This window comes from Lagopus muta, chromosome 1 (genome assembly GCF_023343835.1).
Source record: "Lagopus muta isolate bLagMut1 chromosome 1, bLagMut1 primary, whole genome shotgun sequence".
Lineage (NCBI taxonomy): Eukaryota > Metazoa > Chordata > Aves > Galliformes > Phasianidae > Lagopus > Lagopus muta.
The window spans coordinates 176,912,583-176,929,203 of NC_064433.1; the positions used below are offsets into that span (position 1 = coordinate 176,912,583).

At 41.0% G+C, this 16,621-nt stretch overlaps 1 protein-coding gene across 1 annotated transcript in view; it reads left to right on the plus strand.

Annotated features, from left to right (window-relative positions):
• Positions 1 to 16,019, plus strand: part of XPO4 (exportin 4) — a 78,298-nt gene extending 62,279 nt beyond the window's left edge. The window contains exons 17-23 of the mRNA XM_048942782.1: positions 946 to 1,239; positions 2,123 to 2,303; positions 3,171 to 3,289; positions 3,829 to 3,959; positions 4,721 to 4,838; positions 5,820 to 5,912; positions 8,050 to 16,019. Coding sequence (XP_048798739.1) covers positions 946 to 1,239; positions 2,123 to 2,303; positions 3,171 to 3,289; positions 3,829 to 3,959; positions 4,721 to 4,838; positions 5,820 to 5,912; positions 8,050 to 8,247 — 1,134 coding nt within the window. The 3' untranslated portion in view covers positions 8,248 to 16,019. The remainder of the gene's footprint in view (positions 1 to 945; positions 1,240 to 2,122; positions 2,304 to 3,170; positions 3,290 to 3,828; positions 3,960 to 4,720; positions 4,839 to 5,819; positions 5,913 to 8,049) is intronic.
• Positions 16,020 to 16,621: the final 602 nt, after the last annotated feature.

The window sequence follows — 16,621 nt, forward strand, 5'->3', positions numbered from 1 at the left end:
ACATCTATTTTTTTAGTGACTCTTGAACATCCATAATCTTATAGCACCTGGGAGTTGCCAAAATTATCTAAACCATCAGTACCTAAATAGGAATAGCCAATACGTGGCTAAATAACCCTTGGAGGGTTCATGAAATCCTGCATAACAGAATGCTGTTGTAAAGGTGAAGAGTTTCCCTCATTTCTTCCCTTTGTTTTAATTTGGTGATGGTTATGAATTATTCATTTATTTACTTACTCTCATTGAGTGAAGCTGATGAGAAAAAAATAAAGAAGCTTGATCAGCTTTTCTGTGCCTGTGTTCTGTTAATACTCAGATATTTAATGCCAGGAAGATCGGTAGATGAAATGTGGTCAGGGAGCGCTACGTTGGCTCTGAAGTTTGAAAAACACTGATCCTCAGAGAAAAGTTTAGCAAAGTTACAAAATTAATGAAGTGAGATGATAAGGCACTGGAAAAAGCATTTAGCTGTTTTATGGAAATCTCTAAGTTGATTCAAATTGGTTTTGTTACAGCTGCAGTCACACTGGCTGAGTAAGAGAGATTGTAATGTGACAAAGACAATGGGGAACATAATTATTAATCAGTGCTTTCAGCACTGACCTGTAACGATTTTGTTGTTGCCAGTATTGAATCTGGAAAAGCATCAAATGCTGTCACTCAAAGTCCTTACTTGTTTAAACATGATAAAGTAATGTTAAATATTTATGGAGGTACTCGTTGTGAAACTAACCTGCAGGGGGTGGTGAATAGTGAGAATCACTGATCACTCATTTCAGACAATGCTGATGAGACAGAAAAGAACACAGTTGCAAACTGGAAGTAACTGAATCTTGTACTGCTATGATAAAAGCAACCCATGAGCTTGCTGAGTTACTTAAATCTGAAATTTCATTCATGTATCAACATGCTTATCTTACTGTGACTTTCCTGAAACATTTTCAGGTTCTTCAACCACTTCAGCAGCGTTTCTTGAATGTGATAAACCAAGAAAACTTTCAGCAGATCTGCCAAGAGGAGGAGGTGAAACAGGAAATCACAGCTACATTAGAAGCGCTCTGTGGCATTGCTGAGGCTACTCAGATCGACAACGTAGCGATTCTCTTCAATTTCCTAATGGACTTCCTTAATAATTGCATTGGGTTGATGGAAGTGTACAAAAACACACCAGAAACTGTTAATCTCATAATAGAAGTCTTTGTTGAAGTTGCACATAAACAAATCTGTTATCTTGGAGAGGTAAATAAGCCAAGAGCGGGAAGTGTGTCTGTGTGTAGTCGTATGTGAATGTTGCTCTCCCTCTTGCAAAATAATGCAATTTTTATGTTTTGTATGGAGAAAAACCCTGTGTTCACATCACTATTCTGTTGATACAGAAAGAAATGGAAATGCTTTATGGTCGTATGTGGTTGAGGAATTCCTTTGTTTAAAAGTTTACATTCTCGAAGATTAAAAGCAGGGCATCTAGACTGTTCTCATAGAAAAAATTATGTAACTATAATTCATCACTAGTCTTAGCAGGTATGAAGGACATGAGTGCAGACCACACTGAGTGCTGATTTGACTGTCTCATACTTCTGTGAAGTCTTGTCTAGCACAATGGCAGGACTGCTGTCTGTGACCAATGCATGCTATAGAGATACTGCTTTGGTCCTAAGCAAGTGGTTGCTGTGAGTGAGTATGGGATGAGTCAATGCAGTCCCCTTGTACTGCAGTACTGTTGGCTAATTTTGATGTTGCGTCTAGGAGAAGCCTACCTCCAACTGGGTCTGCACAGTGTATTATGGCTCCAGACTTTGATAGCTGAAGCATGTCCCTTTGTTTGTTATTTTAATTCCAGTTGGTGAGATTCATGAGATAGGGCAGCCTATCCCACGTCACTTTTTTTCCTAAGAGTGGATTGATAAAAGTAGTGTTGTAGTGCTTTTGTCAACAGCACATAGATATATGGCTCAAGTATTCTCAGTTATTGTGATTTTTTATGCAGTTATTACAAAAATGGATTATATAAATGAAATTTGATTCTTGAGGTATCACTGCCCATGTAGTACAGTCTTAAAACAAAACGTGTCACTTTTGGCATGTGGAAGTTTTCTTACTGTTATCTAACAATGTTTTGTAGGCCAAAGCCATGAACTTGTATGAGGCCTGCCTAACTCTGCTCCAGGTGTATTCAAAGAATAATCTAGGTCGACAACGGATAGATGTTACAGCAGAGGAAGACCAGTACCAGGATCTCCTTCTTATTATGGAGCTTCTCACTAATCTTCTATCAAAAGAATTCATTGATTTCAGTGATACAGGTATGGAGTACTTGGTAATTGCTGAGCTGTAATTTGTGTTAAACATGGGGCATGTGTTCAGTCAAGGTAAAGTGAAAAGTCTGTGCATCTGCCTTGTTCTGTCATGTATGCACAACACAAAAGTGCAAGACCAGATGTAGAATTTGTCCATTGACTAGACAACTCAGTGCTGTTAATACATACTATTTGAGTCTGACATTGGATGTTAGATGCACTGAAAGTATTGTAAAAAAAATACAGTGAAACCAAAGACTGTGAGTACTACCTTAATTTAATACCCAGCTATCAGATGCCTTGACAATTGCTGCTAACTTAACGCGAGAATGACAAAAGTAAGGTCATGTCCAGTTGCTGGGAAATATGGATCGTAACAGGAAGTAGAGAAACTTGTCAAATTCTCTATTACAGAGTTTGCTTCAGTAATTTGCCCAATTTATTTATCTTTGTGTTCATAACGTTCATATAAATTATTAATGTACACTATCCAGAAATTTAGAGAAAGCATAGAAATGCTTGTAATATTTCACTCAGTGTATTTATGCAAGTATGAAGCTGATATCATTAGAAACAAATGTAAGATTCTGTAATGGAAGGGAACTCTCAAAGTATCTGAAGTGTTCTGGCTTAGTATGTCATCTGGTACATGTGATTATGAAATGCCTCGTCCTTGTGAATATAAATATAGAGTGATGTGGCAGTCTCTACTCACTACGTTTCTATTTTAAAACAGTGCCTCGTGGTTTTGTTTGGGAAGAGGGTAATAGTCCTATCACTAAGAATGTCTTTATTAAAGTAATGTGACTCTTCAGTATACTTAGTCTGTATGTATAGTCTCTTCTGTAAAACATGTTTTTGTCTTTGCTACAGATGAAGTATTTAGAGGACACGAGCCTGGGCAAGCTACAAACAGAACTGTATCAGCTGCAGATGTTGTCTTATATGGGGTTAATCTAGTTCTGCCTCTAATGTCTCAGGATCTGCTGAAGGTAAATTTGCTCTTACATGCAACTGCTGGAATATGAAAGTTTTATAGTAGTGAATCCCAGAAATGGATTCTAAATTGCATTCTACTTAAGTTGAATCAGGGGAACAGTTTTGAAGCGTACCTCAGTTGTCTCCTCTTGACGTGCTTTGGTTCTCATCTGGTGGCACTTACTGAGTGTGAGAGCTGCATGCATTATAGATGAAACCAAGGCAAAGGACGTGCCCTCGGAGCACCCTGCTTGCACTCCAGCTGCTGAGAGGCTTTCTCCCCTCAGGGCTAGACTTGCTCACGTGGAAGTAAAACTCCATAACTTTGTATGGAGTGGATACTGGACAGCTGCCATCAACTTGAACTTGTAGCAGTCTGCTTCTATTGCACCATGCTTTTTGCTAGTGTAGTTGTAGCCACTGATAACTGAAGTTATTGCCTATAATTGTCTTTTTTCAGGGCAAAGCATCAGACTTGTGTCTTTGTACAGCTGGAAATAATGCCAGGATAATGCTACGTGATTCTGAAACGATCTTGTTTTTCTTTTGGCAGTTTCCATCGCTGTGTAATCAATATTACAAACTAATCACTTTCATCTGCGAGATATTCCCTGAGAAAATCCCACAACTTCCAGAGGACCTCTTTAAGAGCCTAATGTACTCACTGGAGTTAGGGATGTCATCGTATCCTTTGTGGGGCTTGAGAGTGTTTAAAAGTCTGAGCTGCTTTTATAAGGACGTGTTAAGTCTTGATTCTTTTTCTTTGCATTGTTTCTTTTCCTATCAATTTCCGTACCTACAATTCTGTATCCATAAACAATTCCTCTTCTGTGCCTCCTAGTGACTGAGAATCTCATGGTAGTGTCTATTGAGATTCCAGTATTAGCTGAATTTCCTGACTCGTGTTGCTTGAATGCAGTGTTGAACGTGTAAGTTTTTTCTGGCAGCCATTCCTGCCTCCTCCATTACTTCACTTCAGAGTGTGTAACTTCATAAGCCTTCAGCTGGCATCCCAAAGCTGTTCCTGAATTAGTTTCTCAGCTGGTAATAGAAAACACTGCTGCTGTTCTCCTGGGCTGGCTCCAGAGCATTTCCTGTCATGTTGCCAATGGGCTCTCCCTCTTACAACAGGAGCACCATTTTCACTAATCTGTGGCACGTGTCAGACACAGATGAGCTTGAGCATAAGGGACTCTTTCTGAAAGTGTTATGTCAGAGAGGGTTGTGGTGCTTCAGGGGGTGCAGCTAATAAAGGAAAGCAACAAAGACAGAGTTCCCTTTTTCCCCTTTTTTATATTTGTTATTTTATTATTTTATTAACGGCTCTACAATACAAAGATATCTTGGAATATATAAGCATTGAAGTGTTTTCTAGTGACGCCACTGGGAAGTTTTGTCACAATTTCACTGAAATCTGGTGTTGATTCTTTAATGCTCGTTACCAGAATGAGTTCTGAGGTTTGCCAGCTCTGTCTGGAGGCTGTAACACCGCTAGCAGAACAGTGTGCAAAAGCACAAGAAACAGATTCAGCCCTCTTTCTAGCAACAAGGCACTTTCTTAAGGTAAGAACAACTGTTTCATGTTACTTTGTGGGCTTTTTGTTGTTGTCTTGTAGTTGCCTTTTTGTGTTTTTTGTTTGTTGGTTGGTTGGTTGGTTTGTTTGTTTTTTGCATACATGTGGTTTCAAGAGGCCAAATAGTGATACTGTCAGACTACATTAATGAGCATCATGCACAAATAGTAAGAGACAGAACTTGCAGTTGAAGAAGAGCATAGAGGATCAGGAACACTGACTGTTAGAAAGAAGAGTAGGAACACAGAGAGGAAAATGACTTTTCAACATTCGACAAAAGATCTGAATACTTCAGAATTATTTATATTTATATATAAATACATATACTTCAGCAATTTATATTTTGTCTGTGCTCGGTACGTGAGTTCTTGAATGAATCTCAGTAGTTTCAGCAGTTAAATTTACTGTTAAGTGTGTCACAAAGCTTCCAGAATTGTGTGAAATGAAGTTAGGGTTAGAATACTAAAACAAGAGCATAATTGGGTACAGCAAAGAAAGGTAAATGCTGTCATTTGTTCAACGTACCCAATAAATTTTGCTTTTTCTTGGCAGTTTCCTTAAAGGACCACTCACTGTATTTCATTGAATTTCCAGGTTAGCAGGTAGCAGCCAGCTGGTAGCTCACTGATAATCAGGAACAAAGTGATTGGGGTACTTGTGTTCTGGACTCTGGATTTCAGTAGACCAGTTTTGCTTGATGTTTTCTTACCAATCCGACATTCAGAGTGCTAGAGACTTCTCATTGAGAGTTTACATCAGCTAAGCTAAGAGTGTGAGAAACACCTTAAATAACTGCATTCATCATGTTAACATGGCTATCTGCATTTTCTCTAAATTTTCCACTTAATTTTTTAACATTGATCTTATTAATCCATTCCTTGTTTGTCTTTCTGTGAGAGAAAGACTCTTGTGGGAGACTTGAAAACTTGAGGAACTTCATTCTTTCTCTGCTTTTGTTTTGTGATTTCAGATGGTCTTTGATATGCTGGTACTTCAGAAGCACAATACAGAAATGACAACTGCAGCAGGTGAAGCATTCTACACATTAGTGTGTTTGCATCAGGTATGATATAAACACTTCAGAACTCTGAAAACCACTCACTTTTTGGTGGAGAATGCTTAATTACTGTGCATTTGGCAAACTGTAGCATCATTCAGGAGGTCTGTAGTCCAACTTCTTGCTTGAAATTGGCTAAATACCAAAGTCGGGTTGGCTCATTCAGGACTTTTTCCAACCATGTCTTCAAAACCTCCAAGATAGGTGGTGCAGAGCCTCCAAGCAGCCCATTGAAAGCTTTGTTGTCTTTAAAACAGATGTACTTTCAGCACCTGCCTGACTATCTTGGTGGCCCTCCTTTAGATCAGTCACTGTTCTTCAACAATGGGGAATCCAAGGCTGGACACAGTATTCCATGTGTAATATGGAATGAGAGCTCTGTAAAGACAAATAATAAATACAGTCCAGTGTGCTGCTAACACTTTAGCAGCTCCACTGAAACCCTCTGATTCTTTATTCAGCAGAACTGCTTCTCAAGCTCTCATTTCCCAGTCTGTATAGTTGCAGGGAATTGGTCTGTTTCTACTGCAATTCTGGACACCCCAGCATAAGGCCCCTGGGCGCTATTAAAACTGGCTTCCACGTGGATATGAACCATTAAACACAATCCTTTGGAGATGGACACATTTGATTTCATACAGCCATCAGTGTGTACCCAGTCTCCGCAGTCCTTCAAAGGCAATAGAGTGGCTGGCCTTGAAATAACAAACCTGTCAGCTTTGCTGGTCTTGAGAGCTGCATTGCACAGGATCTCACCCGCCAGTCTCCTGAATAAGCTGAAATCTGCTTTCAGGATGTGCAGGGTCAGTACTCTCCTCTTCTGCCCTCACTCTCTTAAGGATGCTGAACTCCACTATTTCACCATCTGCGCAGCCAAGGCTGTCATTAAGTACCACTTCCCTGCCCAGTACGTCCTTGTCTGTGAGTAGCAAATGCAGAAAAACCTTTGGCCAATCTGGCATGCAGGTGTCAGGGAGATGATCTCCTAAGAGTCTGTGACCCAAATTCTTCTCCAGTTGCTTAAAGATGACCTGGTGGTCCTCTATTCACCTGTTTAGGGAACTTGTAATAACTCACACCATGTCATCATCTTTACTGCCTCTTTATTCTGACCCACGAGCACTCAGCTAGACTGTTGCCTTGTCCATAAGACAGCATCCTTAATTTCCTTCTTTCACGTAAACAGCAACCTTCTGTGCTCTTCTCTGTCCAAAGAACCTCTCTGTCCATTAGAGCACTCCAGTTATATCAGCTGTCCCACCACCTCTAAGTTTCTGCAGTGATCTTGCAGCTCTGCATCTGTTCTTACTGTTTGTTTCCAAGGCTGAATGTATTTATTCTTAGACATTTGAGGTTTGCCTCCTTCAGGCTGTTTTATCCTTCTTGATGAACGCTCTTAGATCTATTACTGCCTCACGTTCTTAGTGCTGCTGATCACCATCCCCACTTGTCTACAAGTTGTTACCACTGTCCCCCAACATGCTCTTGAAAGCCCTTCTTGCCAGGTTGACAAGCCTTTGACAGAGGTGTTCTTAAGCCACTTTTCCATATGAATCTCCTGTCTGGTTAGCAGCACTCATCGACGTAAAGGGACAAGTGAGCATGTTAGATAAAAAGAGCCAGGAGCCTGGTGCTCCCTGAACAGCAGTCAGTTTGCTGCTCTTAAAACCTTCAGCCTTTCCTTCACTATCCTAATCACGTTTAATGTGCTTCTTTGTCTTCTGCTGCTGTTCAAGTGGGGAAACTCTTAGGAATTTAAGCTGTCCGTCCCAGGGAAGGGAATCCAGAGAGAGGGAGAACTGTGGAGGGAAATGGCGTACTGAATGTGGGGCAGCTGTGAAGGGAGAGAAGCTCAGTTCATAGAACTGAGCATATGCTAAGAGCCAGAAAGAACTTTGAGGGGAGTGCTTGAAGTTTCGGCCTGTTCTGGTTCAAAGTCTTTATCTGGTTTAGAGAAAGGTGGGAGGCCGCAAGTCCATAGCAGCCCCTGGTACACCAGTTGGTGGAGTTGGTGGGGAGATACTACTGAGGGTTTTCAGTCGCAGCCTTAATTCTGGATTTTGTCCTGACAAGAGAAGTTGTATATATTGTGGCTTTGGATATTTTTATGTTTAAATTAATGAGACTCGCGTTTGTTTAACAGGCTGAATATTCAGAGTTAGTTGAAACCTTACTATCAACTCAACAAGATCCAGTAATCTACCAGCGATTAGCAGATGCCTTCAACAAGCTTACTGCAAGCAGCACTCCTCCTACACTGGACCGTAAGCAGAAGATGGCCTTCTTAAAGAGTTTAGAAGAATTTATGGCAAATGTTGGTGGACTTCTCTGTGTAAAATAAACAACAAAACTCTATGCCTAATTTAGACCCTTTCTGCAAAATGCACTGAGAAACGCTGAATGCTGACTAAATCTTGTACCTGTCTCTGGGTTCTTTGCAGCCATCTCAGATTCTAGAGAGTCTGGAAGTTTGAACATACATAACACAGTGGAATAGGAGAGGTCAACTTCGAATCAGCTTCTGCTATTACGTGTTAGCTGCAATCTGTCATACTTGTGTGTGGGAGAGAATGAACAGAAAATGAGAATTTAATTTTTTTTCCATATATGTGCAAACAGATATGGGCACAATGAAAAATAAATTCAGTGCCTTTTTCCCCACTGGTTTAAAATGAGTGTCCAGATAAACGTGCAGATTTCTTTTCTACCCAGAATTATGTTAGAGTGTGATGCAAATACATAAAAAGCTCTAAACAGTTTAGCTGATTTTAAGCTTTATTTTTTTCCTCTCTAAAGTTTGAGTTTGGTGTTCCAATGGGGAGAAAAAAAGAATGGTGTTTTAACTTGCGTTTAGTTTTGTTTTTCTAGATCAACCTGACATTGCGTGTTTCTGTAATGCAGGTTTTTACATTATGTTCTGCTGCCTAAAGTTCAGAAGAAAAAGGTGTATATTTTTGTTCCCCTAAAATGAACTTTAGGATCTGCAGCCATTTCATTGCCTTAATTTAAAAGAAAAAAAACTTCATATACTTACAGAACTTAAGGCAAGATTTGACTCTTCAGAGTTGGTTTAGGATGTTGGCATTAAGCTGCCGTGTGCCTGTTGCAGCCCTTCACACAGACAGGTGTCATTTTGGAGTTGAGTGTGACGCAGGGTTCACGCGTAGTTTTACTTTCAGCATCGGTTTGATTCACGTCCAGGCTACGCGCAACTGCGATGTATTTCTACACTGAGCTCTTTGCTCAAGCAATAACAACTCAAAAGGTCTAAATTGCTGACTTACAGACCTTTCAAAGTTGGGGCATTAGCTAAAACACTTGTGCTAGAACAGTGGTAGCAAACCCTTTGACTCGAGGCCGTGCTTACTTGACTCTGGTCAAGAAAGGTAACTGGGATGTGCAGTGCTGTGGGGGATTTGGGTTTTGCTGTAGCTCCGCCTCTGTAGAGCCATCCCAGCTGCTCTGCTCTTGCTCATTTTTTGTCAGCACTTCAGTGGTTATGACAGCAGAACAGCAGAGTTTAGTGGACCAACAAGGAATAGTAGCACACAAACACAAAAGTGAAGCCTGTTTTGTCTCCAGTCACAAGCCTGAGAAAACTGAAGCAAACACAAATGTTGTGCGCCGAGTAAAATCGGTTTTAGTGGAAATGGAGGCAGAAGTTGGCCCTTTTGTTTAACACCTCTGCTAGATTGTTGTTGAGCATTTCCCATGTTTTTTGAATTTCTGTAGAATGTACAGTGCACACCTTTGTGTGGCTAAGTACAGCATCATGTTTGCAACTCAGTGCCATCCTTCAGCTGTTCATCTCATAATTAGTCCCAATAGCCAGAATGTTAAAAAGACAAATCTGTAATACTGTGCTATAAGTGATCTAAGACTTTATTTCTCAGTTAAATCCACACCTCTCTCAAGTGAGGATCCACAAGGCCAAAAAAGCCATCTCTTCATTGCACATTTCTCTTAATTTATGTGAAAGCTGGGCCCGGTCAGATTTACGCATGAGAAAGTGACCATAAAACTTACTAGATCATATACGCTCCCTGTGTTTTATTTCCAACATAATTTGGATATTTTTTTACAACAGGAGGGGTGTTGCACTCTGTTTTTCCCTGAAGCTGTAGTGCTTTCCTTCAAAAAAATACCCCCAAAAACTCCTGACTGTGTACTTGCTCAAATGATAACAATCCCAGCAGATTGATCTTTTTTAATTAGCTTGGGTTTTTTGCTATGATTCTGAAACTGCTTCTGGTGTTTCTCTGAACCTGTATGTTGCACAGGGTGACTGGGGGCATTAAAGCCTGTGAACAGAAGGAGCTCAAAGAGCTGCTGCTGGTTCGTCACAATGTAGATGATGCCAAATATGTAGGCCAATGCCTTCAAAGAGATCGTGGCAAATACCTTCAACTTATTTGGATCTGACTGGATAATCAATGCTCCTCTACAACTAGCTGTGCCACTGTCAGTTTTTTAAAGCTGTTCCAATATTCAGAAATATAACTGCACATTTGTGACATTATCAAAAGTATTATAAGTGATTGGGATACAAATGGAGTTAGTGTTCAGAACAAATTCACGTGCATACCCATTACTTTCTACTCAGGCCCGCTGTATTGTAACAAGTGCTGATGCACGCCTTAGTTTGTCTATCAAGACCTGCTAAAGTATGAAGATTTACTTTCAAAAACACATTTTGAAGATTGTTTAAAACTTTTGTTTATCCCTCTATTTAAAATCGATGTTATGTTAAAGGGAACTGTCCCAGAGAGCGCTTTGTGTGATTTTTGTGCTTAATGTTTCTTTTTAATTTTTCTTCTGCTCTTGTCTGTTCAGCGTGGATCTTTCATTGCCAGATGATTTTTCTTTCAGAGCACGTGCAAAGATGTCTCCGCTTAGTGACACTCATGAAATTCCCAGAACGTTTTTCAACGATGAGTTCTCTGAATTCATACCCCTGGCTGGGTGGCTACTTCTGCCTAATCTATTTTGCTTGTATATCCCTTCCTCAACCCCAGCAAAAACAAAACACCGCATCCAGTTGCTGTGAGCGTGTATTGTTCGTTCAAGTCCTCAGAACAGCGCCAAGGACGGCTTTCAGCGCACCTTGAGAGCTGGCTCCAAGTAATGGTCCTGAAATAGCGATAGCATATGCATATGCACTGCATTGATTTTCCATTCAGCATACAAAGGGAGTAGTAGTTTTGAAAAGGCACTTGTTTCTTGAAAGAAAACATCCAAAAAGGGCATGTCAAACTGAATTGCAAATGGTGCATGATGTAATTGTAACAAACTTTATTTGTCTAGGCATAATATTGCAAAGACAGATTATTGCTCCTATGTTTTTCTTCTGAGGGTAGAAATCCAGTAGCTTCTTTCCCATTTTTCCAGCCCTTCCCCATCATCATAGCTATTTTTAATGCTACCACAGTAACTTTCTGTTGTTCAGCCTATAGATTCTGATGCTGGCAAGCATGACTATCTGCTTGGGTCGTGAAATTCAAGACTTTGAAAGCACAGACACATGGGCAGGGAGAAGTGAACTGCATTACACCTCTGCTTTCATGCACATAATGCCTTAACTACCTTTGCTGGGTTACCACAAGAATCTGCTGCATCTTATTGCCCCCAGGTTTGTGTTTCGCTGTTCAGAGATAAAGGGCTCACGGTTTTCCTCAGGAACGAGAAACTTGTTTTCTCAGCATGTCCAAATCCTACGAGTTCAACGAGAGGGGTTTGAAGCTGGAGCATCTCTTTGATAGTGCATTGCACTTGGTAAAACCCCAATGTTTACCTGGGTAAATCCCGTTGTATTTAAGCCATGTAGTTTTAGAAAATAAGCTTGCTTGGAGTAGTCAGTTGTCCATTTAAAATTTAATTCTTTAAAAGGTAATGTAAATTCTAACTTGTGATCCGTGAAAACTATTACAAAGAGACAATTGCAGCATTTCTTTTGTAAGACTCTTCAAGTAATTTCAGTTAAATAATTACGTGAGAGGGGTGTTCTTTACGGAAGTAGCTTGATGAATATAAGCGCAGGAGTAGGAGCCAGGCTCCTCTAATTTTGTATCAGTTTTTCCACTGGGTCCTCTGTGGCCGTTGGCACGTCGCTAAATCTGTGTCTTTGTAAAAACAGCGATGGTACCTACCTACCTCACAGGGGTGTTGTGAGGGTTAGCTTATGCCTATAAAATGCGTTGAGGATCGGAAATGCTATGTAAATATTAAATATTTTAATTTTAGTTTTGCGAGGTGTAAGATTTACTGTCATGAAAACAGGAGGTTTTTGTAATTATAAAGCCGTCGAGGCAGCGGCAGAACGGTGTTCTACAAGAGTGGTCCACTGCAGTCCAGTGCTGCTGGCTGTCTGCAGTGGCTGCCTCAGTTACAGTGGTGGCTCCTTCTTCTAAGACGCGATTCCCCACCGCGGTGCCTCGGTTCTGCTCTAAATAGAAAAAACAGGAGGAGGACAGTTGTTAGGTAGCCAGGCTTTGGTGCTGCTGCTTCTCTCAAGTGCTTCTCGTGGTGGTAGGTTTATTGCCTTTTTTTTATGCTTTTTTGCAATGAACAAACATGAATTGTCTCTCCCACGTCTCTCAAGTTTCTCCCACTGTCACTCGAGTTCTGCTCAGTGTAACTAGAGCCTGGTGGCAGTGATTAACACACAAAGAGCCAGCCCTCCAAAACCTCTACATTGCTTCTAGTATAAAATCGTGCCCTCGGCAGTACATGAGATTAAAGCTCCCTAGCACAGATGATGAAGCAAATGGTGTGATTTGCTGTAGAGCCTTAAGCAGCCACCTGTCTTAAAAAAATTAAGAAAACAAAAAGCAATGTGAGATTTACTGGGGCTCAAGCAACTGAGAAATAAGATGTCCGTGGCCTGCCCTCCTCCTCAGTGAGTTAAAGCAAGTGCTGCTTTTTCATTTCGTCCCATTTCCTATCCTGCTTTTCGTGTTCCTCGAGGCCATTATAAAAGACTGGGAAGGCTCTCCCAGCCTCAATGGAAGATCATGCTCGTGCACTTTTCCATCTATTACTGCTCGATATTTGAAAATGATTTTAAAAAGCAGACATACAGCCAAGCTTTCTAATGACACTGCTCAGCGTGTTTGAATCTCTCACTGAACAATTCTAAATTTTATAATGAAGAAAAAATCCCCTTTTATTTGTTCTCTTTGTGCAAAATGAGGAATGTCCATGCAGTAACCATGCAGCTTTAAGGCAATAAATGCTAGGACTGCTGGCAATCAAACGTGTAAATATTTAAATGTACAAGTCAGTACTATGTTGAGTTTATATATCATGAAAAGCAGGGATTGAAGCGCTAGTTAATTTCATGTCTTGTTTTACCTGTACAGTTGACGGTACAAAGTTGCATAGACATATTTCATAGTTTATTGCAATGAACCTTGGGAAGCAGCTATGTAGTCAGGCTGAATTTTCAGTTTTGAAGTGAAAACTCCGTATTTTTAAGATCTGTAAACAGGAGGAGGATCAAAATGTTTTCCCCTAAGAGCTTTTATTTTGTTTTGGCCACGTGTGATGTGTGTGTTATTGTTTATCATGTTCCGAAGTCCCACCTACATTGAACCCCTGAACTATTTCACTTGTGATCCTTCCTTACGGCAGGAGCCAGCAGAGGGCCATTATGGAACTGGGAGCTAAGCACCAGCAGGGGCTGTGTGAACGAGCAGACCTTGGTTCAAGTTGCTGGAGAAAATTCGGGTTAATATCAGCACTTATGGGCATGAGTTCCAACACAAAGAACCATGGTGGGTGTGGGTGTGTGAGGGACACAGCGCACAGGAGTGCCAGAGAGGTCCTAGAAGTGGCTGGGAACATAAGAACAAATTTACCTTCCCCCTCTCAAAAGAAACAATGTGACTTTTCAGGCCTGCTGGTAGTGTCTGTATTCCCAGAAGGAAGGCTGATTTCTGGCTCTCATATTTTGCGTGTAGATTTAATTTAAACAGTTCTGAGGATGTGTGGCATGGAAATGTTCGCCAAACTCGTGTCTGTTCCCATGTAAATTACATCCAACTGTGTGCTACTTTATGTGTTTTGGAAAAGCTTGGTTGCAGGCAGCAGCTCCTAATGTTCTGTAATGTGATTATGTTTGGGAAAACTACAGCTGTGCTGTTCTGTTCCCCTCTTCCTCTCACGCATTCACATTGGTTTTTTAAGGAAGAAAAATTCTCGAAGCCTGGAAGTAAAACTCCGTGACAGCTGTGGTGTTGGCAGCTCGCTGTAACCTCGGCCGTTATGCATCACTGCAATTGTACTGGTTTCTAAAGTTCAGTTATTGCAACCATACCTTGGTATTGGCCTGCTTTAGTTCAGTGACTCTTCTGGTGAAGGACAGGAACATCAAAGGTAATTTTGAGCAAGTCCCTGAGAACAGCTGGCAAAGTCCCTGAGAGCAGCAGCACATCCAACAGCCTTGCGTGTAGAAAATGGAACTATTTTACCTTAAATACGAGGTCTGGAATAAACTTGAATGATTTGGGTACAAAACCTTTACTCATGTTTGTTTGTGGAAATGTATGCAACACCCATTCCTTTTTTCCTTTAAGAAATTTCCGTGTGCTTCAGTTGTGTTTGAAGTTAGTGGCTGGTTTATTTGGTTTTCCCTCCTGATGGCCGTTAACTCTTAAAAAGGCTGCTGGAGCAGTTTGGCTGCTGAGCAGAGGAGGAGGTCTGGAAGTGGGCATGAGGAGTAGGAAGTAAAACGTTTGCAGCCTTTTATAGGGATAAGAAAGAAAAATCACGCTACTCTGTAAGAAGAAAAGCAAGTTCACAGTGCACGTGTCAACATCTCATTACTCAGTGTCATCCCACAAGGGTCAGTAAATGCTGCCCTCCCAGCAGCGTGGGGTTGTTTTGGAATTGTGTGATACGACACCATTAGCATGAGGTTTGCTAATTGTATAATGGAATCTTTTTTATTTGGGAAGCACTTCAGGCAAATCATCTCCAGCAAACACCGAAGTACCATCGTGTGCTGTGTAACCACCATTCTTTCTGCTATCTCTGAATCTCATGGCACAACCGTTCTCACCTTAAACCTATCAGCTGTTACCAGATTGATTTTGCTGATCCCACGTTGTCTTTGCAAGTCCAAAGAAGGCAGCAGCTTTCAGTGTGATGCGTTCCCTTTCCCTTCCCATTGATGTCTGTCCCGCCACTCGTGACTGGTTTGCTGTAACTCACTGCTGTGGATTTCACAGTTTGGGTTCATGATGTATTCAGGTCGCTTCCAATCTGTCACCATGCTGTTTACCACGTCACTACAGACTCACCAGTGCTTGACTTGAAAGGTTCCTCCATAATCAGCGATAAGTTGGCAAGACATTGCCTTTAGTTTTAGTACCGCGCCAATACCTGTAGTGCTGCTTTGCTCCACGATGCTTGCTGTAACAGAAACCAAAGCCCATCACCACACTTTGGAGTCTTTAGGAAGACACTGATGTCCTCTCACGAGACCAGCACTCCTCTGGGGAAGGCTGGCATTCTGCCACTGTAAGGAGAGACTGTTCCGAAGTACTTTCTGCCTGCTTGTAGGCTGTTATGCACTTTCATGGTTTAACAAACTACTGTTAAAAATGTACTGTAACATGGAATTTTGATAAGCGCACATGTATGTAAACATTTCACTCAGCCTCAGGAAAGCTGGAAAAATTAGATACCTGTTTTGTATCTCGGTTGTTCGTTACCTACATCCTTGGAAATGGACAGATAATGTCTAGATGCTGTGAGTGTAACTGTTGTGTGAGATACTGGTGTGGTCTGTAGGAGGAGGACGGTGTCATTTTAATCTAGGGACTGAGAGAATGGTGTCCTCTTATTTTGCTGAAACATACATACACAAAATCTGAATTGGACCTGCAGAAGCAGTGATAAACCCCATTTACTGTTCAGGAAAAATATGTGTTCTGTCATAAAAGCTTGTTTCTGTTTTCTTCCTTCTCCTTAAGAAGCGTATGTGAAATAAGTATGGAGGTATGCGTAGGACAAACTGTAAAACCGCTGCTGTACATAATGTTTGCTACTTGACTGCATTTTCTGTTCTACTTTAATTTTACTGGTTTTGCTAAATATATTTTATATATTTTCCTTCCTGCTTCTTGTGATGGCAGAGTGATTGCATCTTTTGGGGGGGGAAACAAAAATGAATGTGAGAAGGCCCTGGCCACAAAGATCCATCAAGTTAGAATGTCAGTATATATATCTCATAACTTCTGTTGAGAGAGCACAGCACAAACTGGGGACGGTGTGGCACAGTAAAATCAATTGATATATAAGAAGTACAGAGGTAATGGTCATCCCATTTCAGGGTGGGGGGTTGTTTTGTTGTTTGTTTGATTTTGTTGTTTTTTAAATGGATGCTTCCCTGTGTGACCTACTGCATGAACCTGTGTTAGCAGCGGGTTGGAGTGGATGACATCCAGAGGTCCCTGCCAGCCCCTACAATTCTGTCATCTAAAATCCATTTAAAACATCAGCACCATTAGATTTCTCCCAAATGCTTTTCCATCTGAGGTCTGTAGCCCTCTTTGTGGCCCATGAATTATGTGCAAGGGCTCTACAAGGTCTGATAAAAGAGAAGTCATCGTGATCACATGCAATATTTGCACATCCATGAGAGAGAACTGAGAGTCCATAAATGGGCTGAGGTTGAAACCTCCTTCCTACTGCACTGAAAATTCAGAGGATGA